The sequence below is a fragment of the Gigantopelta aegis genome, chromosome 3, assembly GCF_016097555.1.
Source record: "Gigantopelta aegis isolate Gae_Host chromosome 3, Gae_host_genome, whole genome shotgun sequence".
In the NCBI taxonomy this organism is placed as follows: domain Eukaryota; kingdom Metazoa; phylum Mollusca; class Gastropoda; order Neomphalida; family Peltospiridae; genus Gigantopelta; species Gigantopelta aegis.
In genome coordinates this window covers 19,466,885-19,494,391 of record NC_054701.1, presented here as the reverse complement: position 1 = coordinate 19,494,391, position 27,507 = coordinate 19,466,885, and the positions used below count along the sequence as shown (strand labels likewise).

The 27,507-nt window shown below is 37.3% G+C and overlaps 1 protein-coding gene across 1 annotated transcript in view; it reads right to left on the bottom strand.

Moving 5' to 3' along the window:
* Nucleotides 1-1,694: 1,694 nt before the first annotated feature.
* The window catches only part of LOC121368536 (fibropellin-1-like), a 42,423-nt gene continuing 16,610 nt past the window's right edge, over nt 1,695-27,507 (bottom strand). The window contains exons 10-24 of the mRNA XM_041493273.1: nt 26,163-26,177; nt 22,808-22,822; nt 21,719-21,823; nt 21,382-21,387; nt 15,771-15,881; nt 14,241-14,360; nt 11,844-11,852; nt 11,255-11,356; nt 10,267-10,380; nt 9,347-9,466; nt 7,490-7,498; nt 6,289-6,390; nt 5,768-5,776; nt 3,963-4,064; nt 1,695-2,022 (exon numbers count right to left, since the gene is read on the bottom strand). Of these exons, the coding sequence (XP_041349207.1) occupies nt 1,871-2,022; nt 3,963-4,064; nt 5,768-5,776; nt 6,289-6,390; nt 7,490-7,498; nt 9,347-9,466; nt 10,267-10,380; nt 11,255-11,356; nt 11,844-11,852; nt 14,241-14,360; nt 15,771-15,881; nt 21,382-21,387; nt 21,719-21,823; nt 22,808-22,822; nt 26,163-26,177 (1,091 nt within the window). The 3' untranslated portion in view covers nt 1,695-1,870. The remainder of the gene's footprint in view (nt 2,023-3,962; nt 4,065-5,767; nt 5,777-6,288; nt 6,391-7,489; nt 7,499-9,346; nt 9,467-10,266; nt 10,381-11,254; nt 11,357-11,843; nt 11,853-14,240; nt 14,361-15,770; nt 15,882-21,381; nt 21,388-21,718; nt 21,824-22,807; nt 22,823-26,162; nt 26,178-27,507) is intronic.

Genomic DNA, 27,507 nt, shown 5'->3' with positions numbered 1-27,507 from the left:
TAACCTATGATTTCCGATTTCATTTCCGACAATATCCACTGTGTTCCGCTAGAATACATTACTATCACTAGTATCACGTTTATTAGTCCGGCAGCCAACCACTAAACCCAAACTTCGGGTATTAAGTTTATTATTTGGCCGATTACGCATGTTTAGGGCATCTAGTTCACATATCTGAAGGAAGGAAGGAAATGTTTTATTTAACGACGCACTCAACACATTTTTATGTACGGTTATATGGCGTCAGACATATGGTTAAAGACCACACAGATATTGAGAGGAAACCCGCTGTCGCCACTTCATGGGCTACTCTTTTCGATTAACAGCAAGGGATCTTTTATAAGCACCATCCCACAGACAGGATAGTACATACCACGGCCTTTGTTGCACCACTTGTGGAGCACTGGCTGGAACGAGAAATAGCCAAATGGGTCCACCGACAGGGATCGATCCTAGACCGACCGCGCATCAAGTGAACGCTTTACCACTGGGAGATCAGTCGTATGCAATATTTAGGTTATACGTTAGATACCTAACACCGGCTGACTGTCCAATATGTCGAGATGACGTCAAACATTATTTGGGGCGGGAATTAGCTCAGTCGGTTGAGTGATCGCCTGAGGTGCTTGCGTCGCAAGATCGAACCACCTCAGTGGATCCATTCAACTGTTTGGATTTTTCTCGTTCCAACCAGTGCACCACAACTGGTCAAAGGTCGTGGTATGTGCTTTCCTGTCTGTGGGATGTACATATAAAAGATCCCTTGCTGCATTAAGAAAAATGTAGCGGGTTTCCTTTGATGACTACGTGTCAGAATTACCAAATGTTTGACATCCAATTATGGCCGATGATTAATTAATCAATGTGCTCCAGTGGTGTGGTTAAACAACACACACTTTCTAAGAGATCGCCGTACAGTACTGTTAATCCATTCTTTTTCCTGCTCACAGCCAGTGTCCCACAACTGTATATCAAAAACCGTGGTATGTTCTGTCCTGTCTGTGGGTCCTCGGTGGCGAAGTGGTTAAGTCATCGAACTTAGGACTCGGTTCATATCCCGGCAAGTTTAATCACTCCATGGGTAAAACGTAAGGCCTCTACACCAACTTCTCTCTGACTAACCACTAACAACTAACCCACTGTCCGGGACGGACACCCAAGATACCTCCGGTGTGTGCCCATTCAAATATCGTCTCGTATTATATTGTTTTGTTTGTTGTTGTGTTCTCTACACTGAAAGAGCGGAATTTAGCTCAGTGGGTAGAGAGCTTGCTTTAGTTGCGATGTAGTAGGATCGATCGTCCCCTATGGACTCCTCTTCCCCTATCCCAACCAGTCTCCCACTAGAGGTACAGCATAGGTTGTAGTATGTACTGTCCTGTTTTTGAGTCAGTACAGGTAACCTGTGTCATGGCAGTTGGTTGGTTGTTATGCTATGAGTTGAAATAATTACGTTAAACACCAAACTTCCCATAGCTTAAAATGTCCTACATAGGCGCGGTTTCACAATCTCATAAATCGTTATCACGTGTTACAGGCAATATGTACAATTATATCATGTATTATTAGAGAAAATATTAATCATCTTAGAACTGAATTAACAGACTTTGTACACGCTTAAACAAGCGATACTCAAAAGCCCTCAAAATATAACACGTATTGTGAATAAATGACAAAACAATTAAACAACATGATTTTACAACAAATTTTTATTGCCTTTAAAACAGAAACATTTCATATATTATTTCAAAACGAAATCGTATTGTCGGTTGCTTATTGCTTCCTGCTGTCAATTTAGTGTGCTTGTAATCCGAAAAGCGACAGAACCCTAAACGTGCTGATAAAGAGTTTGATATTTTACTGCTGTTGGCTATTCGCACACCATCTGCATATTATTCCACGCCTCCCCTGTTGCGCATGAGCCGACATTTATATTTCCAAACACGCACGTGATATACTGGGTGGAATTCTTGAAGTCGGGGTAGAAGAAGATTCTGTTGGATTCACACGGCCAGACACACTCTGAAAACAATAGAACACATAACATGTATGGTAGTAGTGGTGGTGGTGATGGTGGTGGTGGTGGTAGTAGTAGTAGTAGTAGTAGTAGTAGTAGTAGTAGTAGTAGTAGTAGTAGTAGTAGTAGTAGTAGAAGAATTAGTAGTAATAGTAGTGGTAGTAGTAGTAGTAGTAGTAGTAGTAAAAGTAGTAGAAGTTGTAGTAGTAAAAAAAGAAGTAGAAGTAGTAGTTGTCGAAGAAGTAGTAGTAGTAGTAGTAGTGGAAGTAGTAGCAATAGAGTTAGTAGTAGTAGTCGTAGTAATAGCAGAAGTAGTAGTAGTAGAAGTAGCAGTGGTAGTAGTAGAAGTGGTAGTAGTAGTAGTAGAAGTAGTAGTAGATGTAGAAGTAGTAGTAGTAGTAGTAGTAGTAGTAGTAGTAGTAGTAGTAGTAGTAGTAGTAGTAGTAGTAGTAGTAAGAGTAGAAGTAGTAGTAGTAGTAGTAGTAGTAGAAGAAGTAGTAGTAGTAATAGTAGACATAGTAGTACTAGTAGAAGACGTAATAATAGTAGTAGTAGATGTAGTAGTAGTAGTAGTAGTAGTAGTAGAAGTAGTAGAAGGAGATGTAGTAGTAGTAGTAGTAGTAGTAGTAGTAGTAGTAGTAGAAGAAGATGTAGTAGTAGTAGTAGCAGCAGTATTATAGTAGAAGTAGTAATAGTAGTAGAAGAAGTCGTAGTAATAGTAGAAGTAGTAGTACTAGCAGAAGAAGTAATAATAATGGTAGTAGTATTAGAAGTAGAAGAAGTAGTAGCAGTACTAGTAGAAGAAGTAGTAGTAGATGAAGTAGTAGTAGTAGTAGTAGTAGTTGAAGAAGAAGATGTAGTAGAAGTAGAAGTAGAAGTAGTAGTAGTAGTAGAAGAAGTAGTAGTAGTAGAAGTAGTAGTAGTAGTAGAAGACGAAGTAGTAGTAGATGTAGAAAAAGTAGTCATAGTAGTAGAAGAAGAATTAGTAGTAGATGTAGAAGAAGTTGTAGTAGTAGAAGTAGTAGTAGAAGTAGTAGCAGTAGATGTAGAAGAAGTAGTAGTAGATGTAGAAGAAGTAGTAGTAGTAGAAGTAGTAGAAGAAGAAGTAGTAGTAGATGTAGAAGAAGTAGTAGAAGTAGTAGTAGTAGTAATAGTAAAAGTAGTAGTACTAGTAGAAGAAGTAATAATAATAGTAGTAGTAGTAGTAGTAGTAGAGGTAGCAGTAGAAGTAGCAGTAGTAGTAGTAGTAGTAGAAGAAGTAGATGTAGATGTAGAGGAAGTAGTAGTAGTAGTAGTAGTAGAAGTAGTAGTAGTATTAGAAGAAGAAGTAATAGTAATAGTAGAAGTAGTAGTACTAGCAGAAGAAGTAATAATAATAATAGTAGTAGTAGATGAAGTAGTAGTAGTAGTAGTAGTTGAAGAAGAAGATGTAGTAGTAGTAGTAGAAGAAGTAGTAGTAGATGTAGAAGACGTAGTAGTAGTAGTAGAAGTAGTAGTAGATGTAGAAGAAGTAGTAGAAGTAGTAGTAGTAGTAGAAGAAGAAGTAGTAGTGGTAATTGTAGAAGTAGTAGTACTAGTAGAAGTAATAATAGTAGTTGTTGTAGTAGTAGTGGTAGTAGTAGAAGTAGTAGTAGTAGTAGAAGTAGTAGTAGTAGTAATAGAAGTAGTAGCAGTAGTAGAAGTAGTAGTAGTAGTAGAAGAAGTAGTAGTAGATGTAGAAGTAGTAGTAGTAGTAGAACAAGTAGTAGTAGAAGAACAAGTAGTAAGGGTAATAGTAGAAGTAGTAGTAGTAGTAGTAGTAGTAGTAGTAGTAGTAGTAGTAGTAGTAGTAGTAGTACATTGTAGTGGAATATACATTAAACGTTAAGCTTCCCCCACCAGAAACCCCCACCCTACAAAAAACCCATCAATCAAACAAAGGCCGGATCCATTAATATATACATACCACAATTCTTTCCAGCAAACTGAACACTTGTGCATGCGCAGGTATAGTCACTTCCGTTTGGTGTACAAACTCCATCATTTTGACAGGGGTTTGGAGTGCAAGCTATTAGAAAGAACAACAAAATACGTTAGTTTCTATGTATAGGTAAATTATTTTCCACACAAGATTCTAACCCTAAATCTATTATTGTTATACAGATATGTATCTAAACACATTAAACGTTAAGCTTCCCCCACAATTTTTTTTTATTCATGACTCAATATATTGGATTATTCTTCATTAATATTTGCAAGTGATTGCCTATACACAATATTCTTTGTTTACTAAATTATGTATATGTAATACTGATACTAAGCATTAATTCATTTCAACTTATTTTCGTGTTTATATCCAATTGAGGTTCCAACACGCTGTCCTGGGCACACACCTCAGCTGTCTGGGCTGTCTGTCCGTGACAGTGGTTAGTTGTTAGTTGTTAGTTGTTAGTCAGAGAGAAGTCGGCGTAGTGGCCTTACACCGACCCATTGAGTCGTTAAAGCTCGCTCTGGGTGTGAGCCCAGTACCTACCAGCCTTATGTCCGATGATTTGATACTAATTGAAACTATTTCTGTGACTATTTCTGAAACGGTTACTAATTAAAGAGCAAACGATATTTTCCAGGAATGCCTATTTTACAAAGTATCAATCAAATAATGTTTATTTCACAAGTTAGCAGATTATTTGAGATCAACTAGTAGTAAATGACATGCATATGAAAGTTTCTCTTCGCCTTAGAGAATGACAGAGAAAAATAAACTGCGTTTCTCTTTTTGATTCCATGCGCACATACACAACTACAGAAAGCAAGTAACATGTTTTAATATATCAGTCAGAGACCTTTTGTTTGCTGTAGTGTGGCATGTTTACAATTTGTTCGTTTAGTCAAGTGCCCGGAAAACAGTTTCGTAAATGAATTATTACGTTTTAGTGAGGAACAAACGAAAATCAACACTAAAGTTTATATATAGCATATAGCATATATCAACTGGTTGGGTTTTTTCTCGTTCCAACCAGTGCACCACAAAGGGACAAAGGCCGTGGTATGTGCTTTCCTGTCTGTGGGACAGTACATATAAAAGATCCCTTGCTTCATTTAAAAAAATGTAGCGGGTTCCCTCTGATGACTAGGAGTCAGAAATACCAAATGTTTGACATCCAATAGCCGATGGTTAATTAATCAATGTGCTCTAGTGGTGTCGTTAAACAAAACAAACTTCTTCTTCTTGTCTATATCGAACTTCGTGATATTAGGGTTGCGTACCTCTTCCTCAATTTCAAAGTTCCAAACAATAAATTCATTCATGCATGTACTTTGGAATACCATAGGTTCTCTCTTTTTCAAAGTTGCAGCTCTTCCCTAGAAAAATACGTGTCGTACCCCCCCCCCCCCCCCGCGGGCACACACACACACACACACACACACACACACACACACACACACACACCAGCTCGTGCAAATGTTCTACTTTCTTTAAATACAATTTCCAGGAGACCATGCCTCGATCCCCTTATAAACTTCGCTCCCCACATAGGCGCCGTTACAAAGAGATAAATTACAGGAAACATGTTGTTAAAAGAACAAAAACGTTGTACCGGTAATCTGTTGTTTAATTTTATTTGTTGATTTTGGTCAGTTTCGCACCATAACATATACATTATTCCTTGAACGCTATATACTGTTTTGATGCCATCGTTTAGAGTAAACAATTGTGATCTAGTGATATAACTATTATATCAATGATATTTATTTAAGTATAATACTTACGATCTGGTGCTGAAATAGAAATAAAGTCAGTATATAGCAAATGGTTGAATTGAAAACGAAATGATTAACATAGTAAAACATGTAAATTACAAAAGTAAACAATTCATAAATCCCTGAATCAAATCAATGTCAGTTATTATAAAACATGTAAATTACAAAAGTAAACAATTCATAAATCCCTGAATAAAATCAATGTCAGTTATTATAAAACAATGTAAAATTAACCTATCTATTAAATGTTCGTGTCACAAACCAATCGAATAAAACCTGTTTTCACATTTCATATTTGTTTTAAAAAATATATAGTTTTACTAAAATGTATTCATTTAAATCATTAATATAAAACAAGTTTTAATTTTTTATATTGTTCATTGTTTAACTGATTCTACTAAGTTCGAATACATAATATATATTTCTCTTTTCTAACATAAGAACAATATTTATAAATGTAAACATCTACAACAAATATCTGTCCAATAAACGAATATTAAAATGTTCGAAAATACATCGATTTTACTTACGTAGTTCACAGTTTACTCCCGTGTAGCCGTAGTCGCAAATACAGGTGTACTGTTCAGCATTGTCATAACAGGAACCGTTAACACAGGGATTAGAGTTACAGGCTACAAATAGTTAAAATATTGTCATAGCAGGAACCGTTAACACAGGGATTAGATTTACAGACTGAAAATAGTTAACATATTATCATAGCAGGAACCGTTAACACAGGGATTAGAGTTACAGGCTACAAATAGTTAACATATTATCATAGCAGGAACCGTTAACACAGGGATTAGATTTACAGACTGAAAATAGTTAAAATATTGTCATAGCAGGAACCGTTAACACAGGGATTAGAGTTACAGGCTACAAATAGTTAACATAGTGTCATAGCAGGAACCGTTAACATAGGGATTAGATTTACAGACTGAAAATAGTTAAAATATTGTCATAGCAGGTATCGTTAACACAGGGATTAGAGTTACAGGCTAAAATAGTTAAAATATAGTCATAGCATGTCTCTTAGACAAATAACTGATAAATAATGTTTTGACACAACGCGAGTGCTGTTACCAAAAACCGTGCCGCTTATTTAACGTTCCACTCCCGCACCAAAAGCCGCGCACGTGGTATTCGACTCTAAAGAGATCACTGGACTGTTCCACTGGCATAGGCAGGTGGGGTGGAGTCATGCGGACCATGCCTCAGTCACACTTCCTTTTCCCCCATCACCTTTTACATTTGCCTGTCGCTGCATAACACGACTCTCAGACTGTCAGTCCACCCCCCCCCCCACCCAATGTCGGTGACTTCCCCAATATAAAATCTAACCTGTATTCAGAACCGTAGGAACTGTAGGTGGTGGTGGGGGGTGGGGGGGGGGGGGACTGTGTCTATCACTTTAGGACTACAAAATGTAATCTCTTTTTTGTCATTCAAAGCCATTCAAAGATGAAAATGTCGCTTGTGCCCCCTACTGTAACGTGTGCCTCCCCGTCACTGCATAATATCGTCTAAAGGCAGACTATCACGCAATCATCTTTTTAAAGAAGCCATATCTCATATTGCCTAAGGCAGTTTGACATTTTAATGGCAGTATGAGAACTAATTGAAAGCAAAAAATACTGAACATGCAAGGAGCATTCCTTAATAATGTTCTGTATGTTCTGAGGAAAATATGCTGTCCACAACCAACCTTTAGTGTAAGATGGTAATACTCACGGGTGACTTCTGAAAAAAGAAAAAAAAGAAACCTTAGATTAAAGAGTCATATCAGCATGACATTAATGACGTCATCATTAATTTGATAACTACAGACGGACGCAGTCCATTTCCATGTGAAAGTCAACACTGAATATTCAACACTAAAGGGTCATATAGGTGGGATGTGGCGCGTGCGTGCGGTCCGACTAATAGTTCGTATGCGAGTATACATAAACATAATTCATAATGCATTGAGTGATCGGATAATCAGACCCATAAAGATACTCGTACGGAGAGTCATAATTGGAATGTACTCAACATATTTATATAGAAAGCGATTGTTAAAGATTACGCATTACGGATTACGTATACGCATAAATATTGCAGACAAATGGAATTTACGTCTTACGTGATATTCTGTTTATATCAAGCTATTTACGCTCGTTTGAGAATATTCTGTTACACGGTTTACTTTGACAAAAATGTACTGGATAATCTGGGTAATACATAAATTTTGCTAGTCAGAAGGTGCTATATTTATAAACGTTTTCTCGTTCCAACAACTGCACCACAACTGGTCAAAGGCCGATGTATGTGCATTAAGAAAATTGACAGTGGAGCCGACCGATGCCTGCGCCTGCGCCCATGACAGCTTGTTTTGAATGTGCACGTAAAACCCTATGACCTGACCTGACCTGACCTGACCTGATTAAGAAAAATGCAGGGGTTTCCTCTGATGACTGCGTGTCAGAATTACCAAATGTTTGACATCCAATAACCGATGACTAATTAATCAATGTGCTCTAGTGGCGTCGTTAAACAAAACAAACTTTAACTTTATATTTATAACCCAACCTCAGAAACGTGTGGATGGCTGCCTTTACCTCAATTAGGTCGTTTTACTGCCACTTGTTAGTTGTAATTTGTTACGACTGTTCCATAAATGATGTAATGGATGACAGGGATCTTTTTTTCAATGTCACTTAAGGCGGTAAATAATTTATATTTTTGAACGTTCTACCCGCTGCATAGCATATTGTGTTTACGTCTCTGCTACAAGTTATATCCAAGAATACAAGGTACTCTGGAATGTTTATTTTACCTAAAACCAACCAGTAATACCATCCCATCTATACACTATCTACATCACTTCATTACGTTAAACAGTTGGTACGGTAATGAAATGAAATAAAATGGTGTTCACAGTGAATTGTTGGCCTACCTATATCTCGATATTATCAAACTACTATTTACCCTAACCCAAAATCTAACCCTAAGGCTAGGTTCCCAGCAAACCCGTACAGACACATATCTTTTCCCGTCTGATACCGACAGAAAATTGAGTGTTGATATGATTGTTCCACCAGCTATGAACATACTCGCACACACTCGCACGGACACGCACAGACACGCACAGAATAGACCACGCGAACCGCAGCAATCTGTAGTAACAACGCTCGAGATGTGGAACAAGTGCAACGCAAAATGTAGTTACAAGCGATAGCATTAATACTACAGATCGCTGGCGTTCAACATGCACTGCTTTTTTCCATCAGTTTCTTCAGATTTCACAAGAAGATTGTTGACGAAACACGTATAATATCTGTTCAACACAGTACAGAATAAGATTTAGTGCTGTTTCTCTGTTTTGGTGAGAACGTGTTTTGCCGAAAAAAACATGTTTGTCAGAGAAAGTGCGTGCCTGTGAGAGTTTGGTGGAAAATTGGCCAAACCCTGACATAAACTCTAAATGGAAAGTAAAAACTGAACAAATAATCGAGTCTCAGTATTTCACGTACAATGAAATTAAATTGCAGTTCGTAAAACATGTCTACCATTGCTCGCACATGCGCAGTATACCACTTCACTACTTACTAGTGCACGTTTTGCCGTCCCCGGTGTAGCCGCTGTTGCAAGTGCAGGTGTAGTTGCCGTCAGTGTTGAAACACATAGCGTTAGCGTCGCAGTCGTTGGCCATGCTACATTCGTTGATATCTAGATAAACGAGAGGAATGTATTTTTAACGAAAACCCAGAATATTTGAACTACGGATATTTGGGGTAGTCCGTTTACAACAAAAGGGAACCGATGAATTAGTTTATAAAGTAGCCATAAAAACATATTATTATGTTTTAAACATAAACCAACTCGCATAGCACATTAAAAACGCTCGGTGTAAATAAATAAAGGAATCTTGAGAAATTTTCATCAAATTACATATGTTAAATACTCTTTTTTTTATACAACTAACAATTACTAACAATGCAGGTGAAATTGTACACCTTGGCTGTTCCAGCATTTTGTCTTCATCCCTATATTAAAATGAGCTTTAATCTATACAGTATATTTGATGGTAATTTATTAAGAAACGTTTTTTTATTTCTTTACATAGAACTGATTGCAAATGTTTATAAATCCGGTAGAAAAAGCTAGTGTATAGCATCTAATATACAGACCACCTCTTGATAATAGACGGATTTACAAGACCCTTGGGTGGCATTTATAAATGCAAAACATTAATCAAAATCCACTGAGAAGATTCGAACCAGGAACTGTCTGTATAAGAATCCAACGCTCTACCAATTGAACTAAAAATGGAATTCCCACTGACTACTGCCAGTAAGGGCATTTTATATCATTACTAACTACTACATACTCCCCCACCTCCTTCAAGTGAAGCTACATTCCAGCGATGATGTGTTACATATTGCTGCCTGGATTAATTACATTCGTGTATAGAGAAATCGCCACTAGGTTTGCCAACATCACTATGAATATGTTCGAGTGAGTTTTACCTGTGCACGGAGATCCACTGTATCCAGCCAGACAGGTGCACGTGTAGGATCCCACTGTGTTCACACACGCAGCAGTCGAACCGCATGGGTTGTTCATTAGACATTCGTCCAGATCTAGCGAAAAAACCCAAAACATTTCATATTAGATTAAAGTAACCAGGGTCTGCACTACATTCAACCGAACTGGGTGGTTGTCATAGAAGACAACTTTAGGTCATAATGATGGAGTTTAAAACATTTTTTTTTAATCTAAACTACTAGTAAATGAACAATTGGATTGATGCAGTCCTGCAGATAAGCTATTTTCCAGAACTTGTATTGATAATGAACCAAATAAACTTTTCTTTCAACTCAAAATGATTTTTTTCTTCTTATAACGGTTCCAAAACAAGCTACCAGGGCCCCGTTCCACGAAGCGATCTTAGCCCTAAGATTACCTAAAGCGCATAACTACTCTATGCACACGAAGCGATCTTAGCCCTAAGATTACCTAAAGCGCATAGCTACTCTATGCACTTAAGTTGATCTTAGCCCTAAGATTACCTAAAGCGCAAAGCTACTCTATGCACTTAAGTTGATCTTAGCCCTAAGATTACCTAAAGCGCATAGCTACTCTATGCACACGAAGCGATCTTAGCCCTAAGATTACCTAAAGCGCATAGCTACTCTATGCACACGAAGCGATCTTAGCCCTAAGATTACCTAAAGCGCATAGCTACTCTATGCACTTAAGTTGATCGCTTCGTGGAACGGGGACCAGGACCACAAGAAAGGAGTCTGCTCTTCAAATGTACCCCTGAAGAGGAAACACTTCGGCCTTATGGAGAAAACAACATTGCACAGACTTATTTCATCCAGCTACTAGGGTCTCTATCTGAGCGTTTGAAGAAGAAAAAGAAGAAGTAGAAGAAGAGGAAGAAGAAAAAGAAGAGAAAGTTGAAAACGAAAAAGTAGAAGACATGCATACACAGTTGCCATCTTAACTCACCAGATTCGCAGTTCACACCAGTATAACCGGGGTTGCAGTTACAGATATACTGTGCATCATTATCGAAACACTGGCCATTTATACATGGGTTCGAATTGCAGTCTAGAAGAACAAGTAAACATGTAACAAACAATGCGCTAATATTGTGAGACTTTGAAAATCTCAATAATTATTGTAACAATCTAGAATTATAGTATGGAATCATTTATTCAGTTAGTTAAACAAATTGGTCGTATCCTTACAATATTATAAACAAAAGAACCCTCATTCAGAATTGTAAGATAAGTTAATTCTCTAGCTGTACTTATAACCCGAATGTTTATTTATTTATTTATATAAAATTTCTTCTCAATAATTATAATAGAACATAAAGTTAGTGTTTTTCTTTTAATCCATCAAAAGCTAAATATTTGGTACATACATTGAGGAGTATAGTTACAAAATGAAATATTTTGTAGACAAAAACTATATGTAATTCAAAACAACAGCTCCTTGTTGTATCATGTGATGTCCTAGATTTTAATCTGTTAATCCAGCTGTTCAATAATAGTAAACCTCATCCTTGTTATAAAGATCTGTTTATACTCACGGCTGACTCCTGAAAAAAAGTACAAAAAATAATCTTAGATACACGAAACCCATTATTACACATAATGTCATTCATACATTTGAAATGTATATTATTTTACAATATGCATTTGTGCAGGGGTAGTGTTTGTTTTGGGGGTCACACCCTGCCCCGCTCAAGCGAAATGTTCTTTTTTCCAACATATTTTCAAAGGGAGCATGACTCGACCCCCACCCCCCCCCCCCCCCCACCCCGATAAAACTTCGCACGTCACTGTCTAGACCCACTTGTATACACTATACACGCGCATGATGAAGTTTGCAGCATCCCTGAAGTGTATTGTGAAAAGGCAAAGAAAGAAGAGCAAGGGACAGACAGTTGAAAAGAAAGAAACAGGCCTGTACAACTCGGGTGGGGAGGGGTGTACAGCGCCCACTGACTTGACAAAATTGTATAGGTTTTTCATCCTACTCTATATGTCCAAACGAGGGACACAGATCGAGACAGACAGACAGACAGAAATGTATTTGAGTACGTACTGGTACAAGTTTTTCCGTTCACGGTGTAGCCCGAGTTACAGGTACAGTAATAACTGCCATACGTGCTGCTACAGACATACAGACAGACAGACAGAAAGACATGAAACATGCATATAAGTACATACTGGTACACGTTTTCCCGTTCCCGGTGTAGCCTGAGTTACAGGTACAGTAGTAACTACCATATGTGCTGCTACAGACATACAGACAGACAGACAGAAAGACATGAAACATGCATATAAGTACATACTGGTACACGTTTTTCCGTTCCCGGTGTAGCCTGAGTTACAGGTACAGTAGTAACTACCATATGTGCTGCTACAGACATACAGACAGACAGACAGAAAGACATGAAACATGCATATAAGTACATACTGGTACACGTTTTCCCGTTCCCGGTGTAGCCTGAGTTACAGGTACAGTAGTAACTACCATATGTGTTGCTACAGACATACATACAGACAGACAGAAAGACATGAAACATGCATATAAGTACATACTGGTACACGTTTTCCCGTTCCCGGTGTAGCCTGAGTTACAGGTACAGTAGTAACTACCATATGTGCTGCTACAGACATACAGACAGACAGACAGAAAGACATGAAACATGCATATAAGTACATACTGGTACACGTTTTCCCGTTCCCGGTGTAGCCTGAGTTACAGGTACAGTAGTAACTACCATATGTGTTGCTACAGACATACATACAGACAGACAGAAAGACATGAAACATGCATATAAGTACATACTGGTACACGTTTTCCCGTTCCCGGTGTAGCCTGAGTTACAGGTACAGTAGTAACTACCATATGTGCTGCTACAGACATACAGACAGACAGACAGACAGAAAGACATGAAACATGCATATAAGTACATACTGGTACACGTTTTCCCGTTCCCGGTGTAGCCTGAGTTACAGGTACAGTAGTAACTACCATATGTGCTGATACAGACATACAGACAGACAGACAGAAAGACATGAAACATGCATATAAGTACATACTGGTACACGTTTTCCCGTTCCCGGTGTAGCCTGAGTTACAGGTACAGTAGTAACTACCATATGTGCTGCTACAGACATACAGACAGACAGACAGAAAGACATGAAACATGCATATAAGTACATACTGGTACACGTTTTTCCGTTCCCGGTGTAGCCTGAGTTACAGGTACAGTAGTAACTACCATATGTGCTGCTACAGACATACAGACAGACAGACAGAAAGACATGAAACATGCATATAAGTACATACTGGTACACGTTTTCCCGTTCCCGGTGTAGCCTGAGTTACAGGTACAGTAGTAACTACCATATGTGTTGCTACAGACATACATACAGACAGACAGAAAGACATGAAACATGCATATAAGTACATACTGGTACACGTTTTCCCGTTCCCGGTGTAGCCTGAGTTACAGGTACAGTAGTAACTACCATATGTGCTGCTACAGACATACAGACAGACAGACAGAAAGACATGAAACATGCATATAAGTACATACTGGTACACGTTTTTCCGTTCCCGGTGTAGCCTGAGTTACAGGTACAGTAGTAACTACCATATGTGCTGCTACAGACATACAGACAGACAGACAGAAAGACATGAAACATGCATATAAGTACATACTGGTACACGTTTTCCCGTTCCCGGTGTAGCCTGAGTTACAGGTACAGTAGTAACTACCATATGTGCTGCTACAGACATACAGACAGACAGACAGAAAGACATGAAACATGCATATAAGTACATACTGGTACACGTTTTTCCGTTCCCGGTGTAGCCTGAGTTACAGGTACAGTAGTAACTACCATATGTGCTGCTACAGACATACAGACAGACAGACAGAAAGACATGAAACATGCATATAAGTACATACTGGTACACGTTTTTCCGTTCCCGGTGTAGCCTGAGTTACAGGTACAGTAGTAACTACCATATGTGTTGCTACACACAGCGTTACTATCACAGTCGTTTGGCGCGCTGCATTCGTCCACGTCTAGAGAAAGTTAAACACAAATCAAACATTAGTTAACAGTATCTACTTCTATACTGATGGAAAGAAATAAGGAATCACTAACACCAACAACCAAAACCCTTATTCATAGTGACTGTAACCAAAACCCTTATCCATAGTGACTGCAACCAAAGCCTTACACACAGTGACTGCAACCAAAACACTTATCCACAGTGACTGTAACCAAAGCCTTTCACACAGTGACTGCAACCAAAACACTTATCCATAGTGACTGCAACCAAAGCCTTACACACAATGACTGCAACCGAAACTCTTATCGATAGTGACTGCAACCAAAGCCTTACACACAATGACTGCAACCAAAACACTTATCCATAGTGACTGCAACCAAAACCCTTATCCATAGTGACTGCAACCAAAACACTTATCCATAGAGACTCCAACCAAAGCCTTACACACAGTGACTGCAACCAAAACACTTATCCACAGTGACTGTAACCAAAGCCTTTCACACAGTGACTGCAACCAAAACACTTATCCATAGAGACTGCAACCAAAGCCTTACACACAATGACTGCAACCAAAACACTTATCGATAGTGACTGCAACCAAAGCCTTACACACAGTGACTGCAACCAATTCCCTTATCCATAGTGACTGCAACCAAAACCCTTATCCATAGTGACTGCAACCAAAACACTTATCCATAGAGACTGCAACCAAAGCCTTTCACACAGTGACTGCAACCAAAACCCTTATCCATAGTGACTGCAACCAAAACCCTTATCCATAGCGACTGTAACCAAACCCTTATCTATAGTGACTGTAACCAAAACCCATATCCATAGTGACTGTAACCAACACCCTAATCCACAGTGACTGTAACCAAAACCTTTATCCATAGCGAATGTAACGAAAACCCTTATCCATAGTGACTGTAACAAAAAACCTTATCCATAGTGACTGTAACGAAAACCCTTATCCATAGTGACTGCCACAAAAAACCTTATCCATAGTGACTGTAACGAAAACCCTTATCCATAGTGACTGTAACGAAAACCCTTATCCATAGTGACTGCCACAAAAAACCTTATCCAGAGTATCAAGACGTTAACCGAGTTACAGATATTTAATCTGACATTACATCTTCGTAATTTATACAGATATTACCACACTAATTGCGACTGAAATTTGGTATGCATCACCAAGTGTTCCCTTATTTCTTTTTTCTGAATATATAATCATCGCACTGACCAAACATATTTTAAAATATTACGTTTGTCAACGTCAAAGCATAAAATAAATAAACTGTTAGAATTAAAAATAATCATAAGATATGTTTTGTACATATTTGTTATGAAATAAGATGTACTATCATCATTAAAAATGAACTGTCAAAATTGGACTAAAAATAGTGTGTACGAAACTAACCGGAAGTGCACGTGACTCCCTGGTAACCGGATGTACAGGAACAAGCAAATCCTCCATCAGCCGTGTTGACACAGAGTCCACCGTTCTGACACGGGTTGGGGTCGCAAGCGGCTATTTATAGAATAAATTAACTAGTCTCATTATACATTCAGAAAATAAATAATATAATTTGAACTCTGTGTCCTTGTTCTATGCTTCTTTGTATCTCTGTGCACAGAATCTACACTATATATCTACTAGTATATATCTACCCTATATAATTATCTATTAATCTGTGTATGTATTAATCTGTGTATCTATATATCTATCTATCTATTAATCTGTGTATCTATCTATCTATCTATCTATCTATCTATCTATCTATCTATCTATCTATATGTATCTATCTATATGTATCTAATTATATATATATATATATATATATATATATATATATATATATATATATATATATATATATATATATATGCAAAAAAAAACACACCCCCCAAAAACCCCCACAAAACACACACACACACATACACACACACACACACAAAACAACAACACAAAACCCCCCCACAAACAAACAAAAATAAAAAACAAAATTCCCGTCCCAACCATAATCCCACATCTAGTATACCAAACACCGTGGTGTATACATGTACTAGTATCTTGTTTTCGGAATAGTGCATATAAAATACCCCTTGATGCTTTTTCGTTAACAGTATCTTATGTGACGGCAGCGGGATTCCTTACTTTCTTTCTCAACTAAATGTCGAAATAACCATATTGTAAACACCACAGTGGTCATAGTTTTAAAATGTGGGTTTTTTTTTCAAATACAGTCCTTTATGTTTTTTAAAATAAATTAATGAATAGAATGTTTTCATCACATTAAATGTATCATGTGTCATTTTCATTATTCTTTTTTACGAAACTAACCGAAAGAGCATGTGACTCCCGAGTACCCGGATGTGCAAGAACACGCGAATCCTCCACCAGGCGTCTCAACACACAGTCCTCCATTTTGACACGGGTTAGGATTACACGCAGCTGTTAGCGAATTATATACATTAATTTTATACAATATATCTATCTATCTATCTATCTATCTATCTATCTATCTATCTATCTATCTATATATATATACACACACGCGCGCACGCGCTCGTGTAATTATATTGTTCGTTTAATCAAAACATGCAAAGAATTCTAGAAGACCATAAAAATATATTCATCGTACAAAGGGGTTTCAAAAATTGTCTGAATGGTATTAATGTGTACAGTGTTAAAGTCAAAACACGGTTAAAATGAGTTCTTTCCCATTTCTGTTGACACTCAATCCAAGGCATTCGCGTACCAGATGGTTTGAATCAATCAGATATTAAATTTTATGAATAAAAATTAATTTTCAAAGACTATATCATAATATATAGACCGACCATGATTCGAACCATTAGCATTTGATATGGTGTACCATTACTTGCTAGAATGCTGCGCCTTATAGAGGCGCCCACACCATCGAACAATCAAGTGCTGACATTATGAAATGAAAATAGTCAATTACCCAATTGGAAGGCCATGACGTAATAAAACGTGTTGTATTAGTATTCTTCATATTGTGATTGTGGCTGTAAGGAATAATCTGTTAGAACTCTGTTTTTGTTCATTGCAAAAACTTATTGATTAGATCCAACTATTGTTTTTCACAAATCTGAGTTGTTAGCATACTGACAGGTAACTTTAATTTGATAGTTGCATCAGAAAATGACCATTCATAATAACACCTACTATTTATCTGAAAACAAATAGTCTTAACTAAAACAATTAGTATGACAGATATCTGCTATAGACCAAACTTGTATTACTGATTAGTTTCAAAATAAATGTGTAAGTTACAACAGACTACAGACATTATGATATAAATATATATAACTACTTGATAAATAATGTGTAAAGATGACATTAAACAAATACCCCTTGCAGCTGCTGTCTAAACCGTTTCTATCTAATTAAATGTATCATTTTCATTTCCATTATAAATGAATTGTGCTATAAAGACAAGCATTTTTGGTACGAAACTAACCGGAAGAGCATGTGACTCCCGAGTACCCGGATGTACAGGAACATGCGAATCCTCCACCAGGCGTCTCAACACACAGTCCTCCATTTTGACACGGGTTAGGATTACACGCAGCTGTTCATAGTTAATTAGCTAATTACACATTTATAGAATAATATATACACACATGCACCAACGCACGCACGCACACACACACACGCACACACACACAGAGAGAGAGAGAGAGAGAGAGAGAGAGAGAGAGAGAGAGAGAGAGAGAGAGAGAGAGAGAGAGAGAGAGAGATCCACACACCCGAACATGCAATGGTGTTGTTTGTTTAATAAAACTGTGTTTTAGGCTTGTTGTAAAGAAACATTGGAGCCAACAGAAAATATTTGCGTAGCAAATGGTTTGAATCAATCAGAAATTAATTTGAATTAAATTAAAATTAATTTTCAAAGGTTACGTCATAATATATAGAGCGACCGAGATTCAAACCCGTAGCATTTGAAATGGTGCATCATTAAGTGCTAGAATGCTGCCCTTGGACAGGCACCCATACCACCGAATAATCAAATCCTGACGTAATGAAACGAAAATAGTCGATTACCCAATTGGAAGGTGTGTAAATCCTGACGTAATGAAACGAAAATAGTCGATTACCCAATTGGAAGGTGTGTAAATCCTGACGTAATGAAACGAAATAGTCGATTACCCAATTGGAAGGTGTGTAAATCCTGACGTAATGAAACGAAAATAGTCGATTACCCAATTGGAAGGTGTGTAAATCCTGACGTAATGAAACGAAATAGTCGATTACCCAATTGGAAGGTGTGTAAATCCTGACGTAATGAAACGAAAATAGTCGATTATCCAGTTGGAAGGTGTGTAAATCCTGACGTAATGAAACGTGTCCTGTATTAGTATTGTGGCTGTGGCTGTAAAGAATTATCTGACTGGACTCTGTTGTTGTTCACTATAAGAAATTGTTTGTTGGAATCTAACCATTTTGTCAAATCCGAGGTGTCAGGCTGTTAACTACAACAACTGACATGACAGCTAGCGTATATTGCTATAAAGCAATGTTGTGTTACTGATTAGTCTAATATTAAATGTGTAACTAACAACACACAACAAATATTACAAAATATAACTACTTGATAAACAATGTGCAAAGATATCATTAAACAAATATTCCTTCATATCTTAAACAATCAATAACACTAAAGTTTCTATCAGATTAAATGTATCATTTTCATTATAAACGAATTGTTTTTGTGCGAAACTAACCAGAAGAACACGTGACACCCGAGTACCCGGATGTACAGGAACATGCGAATCCTCCACCAGGCGTCTCAACACACAGTCCTCCATTTTGACACGGGTTAGGATTACATAGTTAATTAGCTCATTACACATTTATAGAATAATGAAACGTGTCCTGTATTAGTATTGTGGCTGTGGCTGTAAAGAATTATCTGACTGGACTCTGTTGTTGTTCACTATAAGAAATTGTTTGTTGGAATCTAACCATTTTGTCAAATCCGAGGTGTCAGGCTGTTAACTACAACAACTGACATGACAGCTAGCGTATATTGCTATAAAGCAATGTTGTGTTACTGATTAGTCTAATATTAAATGTGTAACTAACAACACACAACAAATATTACAAAATATAACTACTTGATAAACAATGTGCAAAGATATCATTAAACAAATATTCCTTCATATCTTAAACAATCAATAACACTAAAGTTTCTATCAGATTAAATGTATCATTTTCATTATAAACGAATTGTTTTTGTGCGAAACTAACCAGAAGAACACGTGACACCCGAGTACCCGGATGTACAGGAACATGCGAATCCTCCACCAGGCGTCTCAACACACAGTCCTCCATTTTGACACGGGTTAGGATTACATAGTTAATTAGCTCATTACACATTTATAGAATAATATATACACACATGCACGCACGCGCGCGCGCGCACACACACACACACACACACACAGAGAGAGAGAGAGAGAGAGAGAGAGAGAGAGAGAGAGAGAGAGAGAGAGAGAGAGAGAGAGAGAGAGAGAGAGAGAGAGAGAGAGAGATCCACACACACGAACATGCCATGGTGTTGTTTGTTTAAGCAAACTGTGTTTTAGGCTTGTTGTAAAGAAACACTGGAGCCCACAGAAAATATTTCCAGAAGTGGACGGGGTTCCAAAACATGTAAAATATATTACAGTGTTAAAGTGAAAATATGATTCGAAAGAGTTCTTCCTACTTTCTATGGACACTGGCGTACCAAAGGGTTTGAATCAATCTGAAATTAACTTGCTAACTTGCATTACTACGTCATAATATACTAGTGAAAACACGTTAAGTGCCAGTACTAAATTTTAATTTACTTTTTCAAACATTAAAACAAAACTTCAGGGACCATAAAATATACAGGTAATAAAAAGTAGGTTACAGACGTGGTTAAATCATTGGCAATTGCACGGACACCAGCCATGATAAGCTGTAAAGAAGTATCTGATTGTTTTTTGTTCTTTGTAAAAAAAAATGATTAGATTGCATCCAACCTGAGGTGCTAACCTTTTACAGGTAACTCTAATTTGATAGTTACATCAGAAAATTTCAATTCATGATATCATTTGAAAGCTAATAGGCTTAACTACAACAATTGTCATGACAAATCTTGTATATTGCTACAACGCGAAGTTATAGTACTGACTAGTATAATATTAAATGTATAACTAACAACAAACTACATATATTGCATAATAAAGATATGTAGCTACTCTATAAATAGATCTATTAACTATAATACTATATATATATATATATATATATATATATATATATATATATATATATATATATATATATATATATATCAATTACTTTTGTTATATAAGCCATATAATATGCATGCAACATATGATCATTTCCTTTAGACATAAATTTAAAAAATCCCATTTAAATCTATAAGACATACATATTACATACGTGTCCTACCACTTCATAAAATATAATTAAAACTGGCCACCTTTAAACATCAAAATCGAGGGAGGGAGGGACGTAGACCAGTGGTAAAGAGTTCGCTTGATGCGCGGTCGGTCCAGGATCGATCCCCGTCGATGGCTATTTCTCGTTCCAACCAGTGCTTCACAACTGGTGTAACAAAGGCCGTGGCATGTATTATCCTGTCTTTGGGATGGTGCATATAAAAGATCCCTTGCTTCTAATCGAAAATAGTGGCCCATGAATTGGCGACAGCGGGTTTCCTCTCTCAATATCTGTGTGGTCCTTAACCATATGTCTGACGCCATATAACCATAAATAAAATGAGTTGAGTGCGTCGTTAAATAAAACATTTCCTTCATTCAAAATCGAGGAATAGGACAGACTGTACGAAGCCTCATTTTGTCTTGCACGTGTGTAACAACATTGTTTATACATTTACAATAGTTAAACACCTTAAAATCGGCCCATTGTGTTTGTATAGGGGCGCTTTAGTTACTAAAGACTACTTACATTTCAGCGATATAACCAAATAAACCATACTTACATACAGCTGCAATGTTAAAATAAAAAAACCTAGTCATTAGTGCATAGTCAATTATTGTTGAAATATAAAATATACAGTCGTCTAGAATAGAATATCAGACGTTGTCGACATTATTTTACTTTTATTCCATTGTCTAATTAATGAATGTCATTTTTTTTTTTAAATTACATGTTTTTAGAAATCGCTTGACCTAGGGTCACATTCATAGGGCAAGTAGTGCGCACAAGTGATATCTCAGTATATCACCTACCCTCACCCTACCTCACCCACTGTGATCATAATTTTGTGACAAGTTAGAAATAAATAAATAATAAAATAAAATAAATACTCATCTTACCGGTTTCACAGTTGACACCTTGGAACCCAGACGGACAGATGCAGATGTACTGGTCAGTTCGGTCAAGGCAAGTCCCTCCGTTCAGACATGGTCTGTTTGTGCAAGCTGTGAATGGTTAAATTAAAATTACAATGAAACGTGTCAACGAAATAATCTAACCTTCAAATTATGATACATGCATGCATAACCAGCTGGTGTGATTTATTTAACTTAAAATTATTTTTTACAAATAAAAAACATAAATATAAAACAAATTATTTATTTAAAACAAAATCAAACCAAAGAGGTTTGTTTATAGTAGCAGTAGGCAAACAAAAAATATTAATTATAAATACCATCTAGTGCCTATGGTACCTATCTGTAATTTCAATTCCATCCATGTGTTAATTATTCGTTTTGCGATTTGTATCTGGAGAACAAATTTATTATGGATCCATCTTAAAACATAATTAAAATGTATTAATGGGTCCATGTTAAAACGTCTAGTGCCTGAGATATGTAATTTTATTTTTACACAAATTGGGGGGTGCGGGGGGGGGGGGGGGGGGGGGGGGGGGGGGGGATGGGATTGGTATCTGAGAAGTGGGATGTAAGATTGGTATCTGAGAAGTCTGAAAGCAAATGTGTTTGTGGGTTCATCTCAAAACGTAATCCTTATTACATTTTGTTTCCTAAAGCATAATTAAGAAAGTGGCAGTCCTCCTAACAATGACATAGTGTCTCTAGACTGGAGAGTGGCAGTCCTCTTACAGACGAAGCCTTATAGACCTCTGAGAATTGAAAATTTGCGTAACCAATTTATCGATTACGCAAAAATAAAATGTTCTATTGTTTTAAAATTAAGTAACCCATTTCCTTTGTGCGTATACCGTTATGAACACATAAATGATGTCCATAATTTGCTGCATGAATGAAACGACAGCTCTAGTAATTTTCAGAGATCCTGCATATGGCAGTAATTCATGAACATGTCAAAACATCATTGGGACCCTCTTGTACAGAGATTCGAGCGTGAATATGTTACTGTTATGAACATTCAGATTGGTGCAGTTATTTCTGGAGTAGATCTTAAACCATCAAAATACTCACGAGTCGGTGCTAGTGCTGAAAGTAGAATAAAATGATCATTTACATATAGAGAAAACAATGTAATGTATTTGGTTAGATGGAATAAATCAGTTTTAAACGTTGTCTTTGTAATTGAACGAATGAATGAATGAATGAATGTTTAACGACACCCCAGCACGAAAAATACATCGGCTATTGGGTGTCAAACTATGGTAATGCAAATAAATAAAGTGATGATCAACATCAATATACAAATTCAAGACAAACAAAAACAGTGTAAAGAACTGTGCAAAAACACAAATATCACAGAATGTTACGGATACTGAATTCTACTCAAAACGTCAATTTTGTGCTGTATTGGCCATTCTCAAAGAGAATGTTACACCCCTGCACCACGATGAGGTTACAGCACACGCAGGGGCTTTGTAATTGTTTTAATGACACGTGACAATTCAAATTATTTGCATCCCAATATTTATACTAAATTATCATGATATACAAATAACCGGGATGTGAAAACACAAACCGAACATGGGGGTAGGGCAGGGAAAACCTGTCTCCATATACAGTGGACTCTCTCCAAACCGGCATCTGTCTAAACCGGCATTCTGTGTAAACCGACACAGTTTTAAAGTCCAGTCCAGCTACCGTTACTTTATTAGGAATAAAACTCTGTCTACACCGGATACTGTCTATTCCGGACTTCGGATGCAAATTCAAGAATAAAATTACGGTTTATGTAGTAATTAGTTCTGTCTATACCAGCACGCGGTCTTACCTCTACTGTCTGCCAGTGGTCACTTTTTAAACAATGACGGCAGTTCCTCGGGAATTACGACACCAAAGAACGTGTTATGAAATAATATCGCCTTTTTAAAGCCTTAATAAACATTGAACCAGACCTGCTGTAACGGGTGTAGACAGCAAGATAAATCGGATTATTATGTGTAGATATTTCCATACCTGCATTGCATCATACCGATCTGTTTAAAATAATAAAACTATAAATTCAGACCCCTGTTTCATATGATTTTAATTAATAAAATAATGTTATTTATTCTGCTTGTTGTTTTATATGCGTTCTGGTTTAAACACATTTTTTGTATTACAGTCAATGTTAATATTCAACTTCCAAAAGCCAGGACTGAACTTTTGTCCCAGCCCGCTTCTTACTGACGACCTGTCCTATTTTGTTTATCTTGAGTTCGATTGGTTTCTTAGGAACGCAAATATCTTTCAGGTTTATACCAATAATTGAAACAAGCATGTCTTAGCCTTGCTTTAACAGATGTCTTACACATAGTCTAAACGTTTGGTTAATATAACGTTTTATTTACGTCGGTATTTTTCTTATCAGTATACCGTAAGAACCGTAACTCTGGACAAACTCTGTCTGCACCTGTAAAAGGAACGCAGGTCCGTAGGACCTCGGTTCCTAGGAACAGTTGTCCTATCGGACCTCCATAGCTTAGAAACCATAGTCCTACCCGGACTTTCATTCCTGGTTTATTTTTAAGTTGTTTTTATCCTAGGACTTGTATTCCTACCGGACTTAAATTCCTTCTACAAATTAGATGTCCGTTTATTATACTCTGCAATTTGCACGAGCTGCCAGAAAGACACGAGAAAAAAGTGAGGTTTTGACAGCCTTCCCTCGTAGTGTGATGGATAAATGTACGAGTCTCTTAAGAGTATTGTGGGTTCAAATGGACACGTTCGGGCAAAATGAGCTGGCCTAAAATCTTCACCATGCATTTCCATAATTTTACTCACAATATTAGTTGTAATCCATGTAAAAATGCAGACTGATTTGTTTGGAATCCTATTTAGCATCTTGGTAGTAATGCGAATATAAATATACGTTGTGTTCCAGATTCGGACATTTTCGTTTCATTCGGGCAATAATGATCAGCATGCCTCTTCCACCCCTTCTCCCAAAAATGGAGTCTGAATGTCTATTGCGACCAAAACGGTCAGGTGTAAAAGTGTCATGAGTAGTTAGTCTGTTTAAAAGGATCTTTGTAAATTGTTTGTGCATATTATTGACAGTATGATAATTGTTCAGGAATTACTGTTTTGTTTTAGTCGGTGTAGTAGCCCATTGAGCTGCTAAAACCCACTCTTAGTGATTGATATTTCTATTAATTGATAAGCATTAATGAAAACCATTTAACATATTTGTTTATCGATGGTATGTTTTGTTGGGACTAAGATATCATAAAGGCTAGAGTCTCATATGTCATATGTTAGACCAAATTAATTTTTAAAATGAGCAAACTTGACAAAGCAGGCACATGTTCAGTAAGCTATGCAGGGGAGAAATCAAGAAATTTGCTTTGAAGAGGGGTGTTCAGAACACGCCACCCCAACCCACACCCTATGTACACGCGCCTGCAACATTATTGACAGAAAGGCACAAACTTAAAATTATATAATAACAAGATAATGTATATAACGCAAATATCACATTTTTATAGTTAATTATTATTATTATTATTATTATTATTATTATTATCAAATACCAATATATAACGTTTAACAGATAATTGTGTTGGTATATCATATGGGCAAGTTATACTTATTTGCGAGTACTAATATGCTTCGAATTATGGTAAATGTTTTTGAGTTACTTTTAAATGTTTAAACGTTTATTAGTTGGGACACTACGCAATGAATAAAGACCTTGGTCCTGCTCATGTAATAAGGTCAACAAAATGTGTACAAACTCTTGCAAATTATATAAATGGAAAATATTGGAATAAATAGAAAATATTTAAATAAAGAGAGGCGCTAGTATCTTAAATTTAATTAAATAAACCAAAAAGGAAACTGTTTTTCTTTTTGTTTACATTTATAATTAAATTTTTATGTGTACGACCGGACTTAAATTTTGACTGTCCAGGAATGCAAGTCCGGCCCGGACTTGATATCCTGGCAGTCAGATCAGTATTCCTAGGCATTCCTAGGAGACCAAGTCCGGGCAGACCACTGTTCCTACGGACTTGCATTCCGTTTACACCGGCACTCTGTATAAACCGGCATATCGGTCTCTCATCTTTGTCTCAAAGACACACCCTCACCCATCCAGCTACACGAGTAACATAATATTACTTCTACGTAAATAAAATCGACTCATATGGCCAATAAGGTATTTTAATGATAATATAATGAAATTATCGTCGTAATCCTAGACTTTGTAATATGCAATAAATACATATATATTATGTGTGGTGCTCTCCAAGGGACAGTTGAGATGTTAACAGTTTATCGATGAAACTGATCTCTTTAAAAGAACACATTGAAATATTTAATTTTTAAATTGCAAAACGTTTATTTCTAAATGTATTACAACTTTAATATTAATATTATTACTTACTAGTTTCTGTGACAGCTGAAAACAAAAGTATAAATAATCAATATATTAAAGCACGTAATATATATATCATATAATGTACATGCGTATTTGAATTGTTAGATTTTACATTAAATGAACAAATATATAAATGCATGCACGTATGCACACACATACAGACACACACACACACACACACACACACACATACACACACACACACACATACACACGCATACATGCATACATGCATGCATAGATACATACATACATACATACATATTACATACATACATACACACATATTACATACATACATACATATACTACTCAAAAGAATTTAAGGGTCAAAAATTTATAACCAAATAAGTTTCAGAGTGTATTAGATTGATGATGTAAACTACACCAAAAATTTAATTTATTGTTCCATATTTACAAAACCCCCACAAATAAACGTCACTGTATACAAGAAAGTCACATGACATGCTGTCAAAGTTGAAGGTTGTCAAACATGGATTTTACACATTAGAACATTCGTTTAATAGTGTGTGAATCCACCCCTGGCGCGAATACACTCGACACATCGTTGCCTCATGCTGTTGATCAGACGTCTGAACAACTCTTGGGGAATGGCCTGCCACTCTGCCATAAGAAGTTGTCCCAGATCATGTGGGTTGGCCGGAGGGGCATGGTTATCCCGAACTCTCCTGCCTAATTCGTCCCAGGCGTGCTCTATTGGGGCCAAGTCAGGCGAATATGCTGGCCAATCCATCCTGGCGATACCTTGTTGTCTGAGAAAGTCCGTTACCACCCTGGCGCGGTGGGGTCTGGCATTATCATCCTGCAGAACTGCCCCGCCGCCAATCTGCTGAAGGCCTTGGAGAACCAACGGCCGAATAATCTCATTCAGATAGCGGATTCCATTCAGATTGCCATCCACCACATAGAGGGGGGTCCTGTGGTGGATAGAGATGCCGCCCCACACCATGACGCTGCCACCACCGAACCGGTGACGTTGTCTAACGTTAACGTCAGCGAAGCGCTCCCCAGGACATCTGTAGACACGAACCCGACCGTCGTTGAACTGGAGACTAAACCTGGACTCATCAGTGAACATCACTCGACCCCACTGAACACGTTGCCACCGCAGATGAAGCATGCACCAGTGACGTCTGGCCGTTCTGTGACGTGGTAGGAGTGGTGGTCGAACAGCCTGGCGACGGCAGCGTAGATTATTGGCTCTCAGACGATTGCGTATGGTTTGATCAGACACTCGAGTTCCAGTCGCAGTCCGCAGATTGTCACGTAATCGGCGTGCATTGGTTGTGCGTTGACGTAGAGCCATATTGGTGATGTAGCGGTCCTCTCT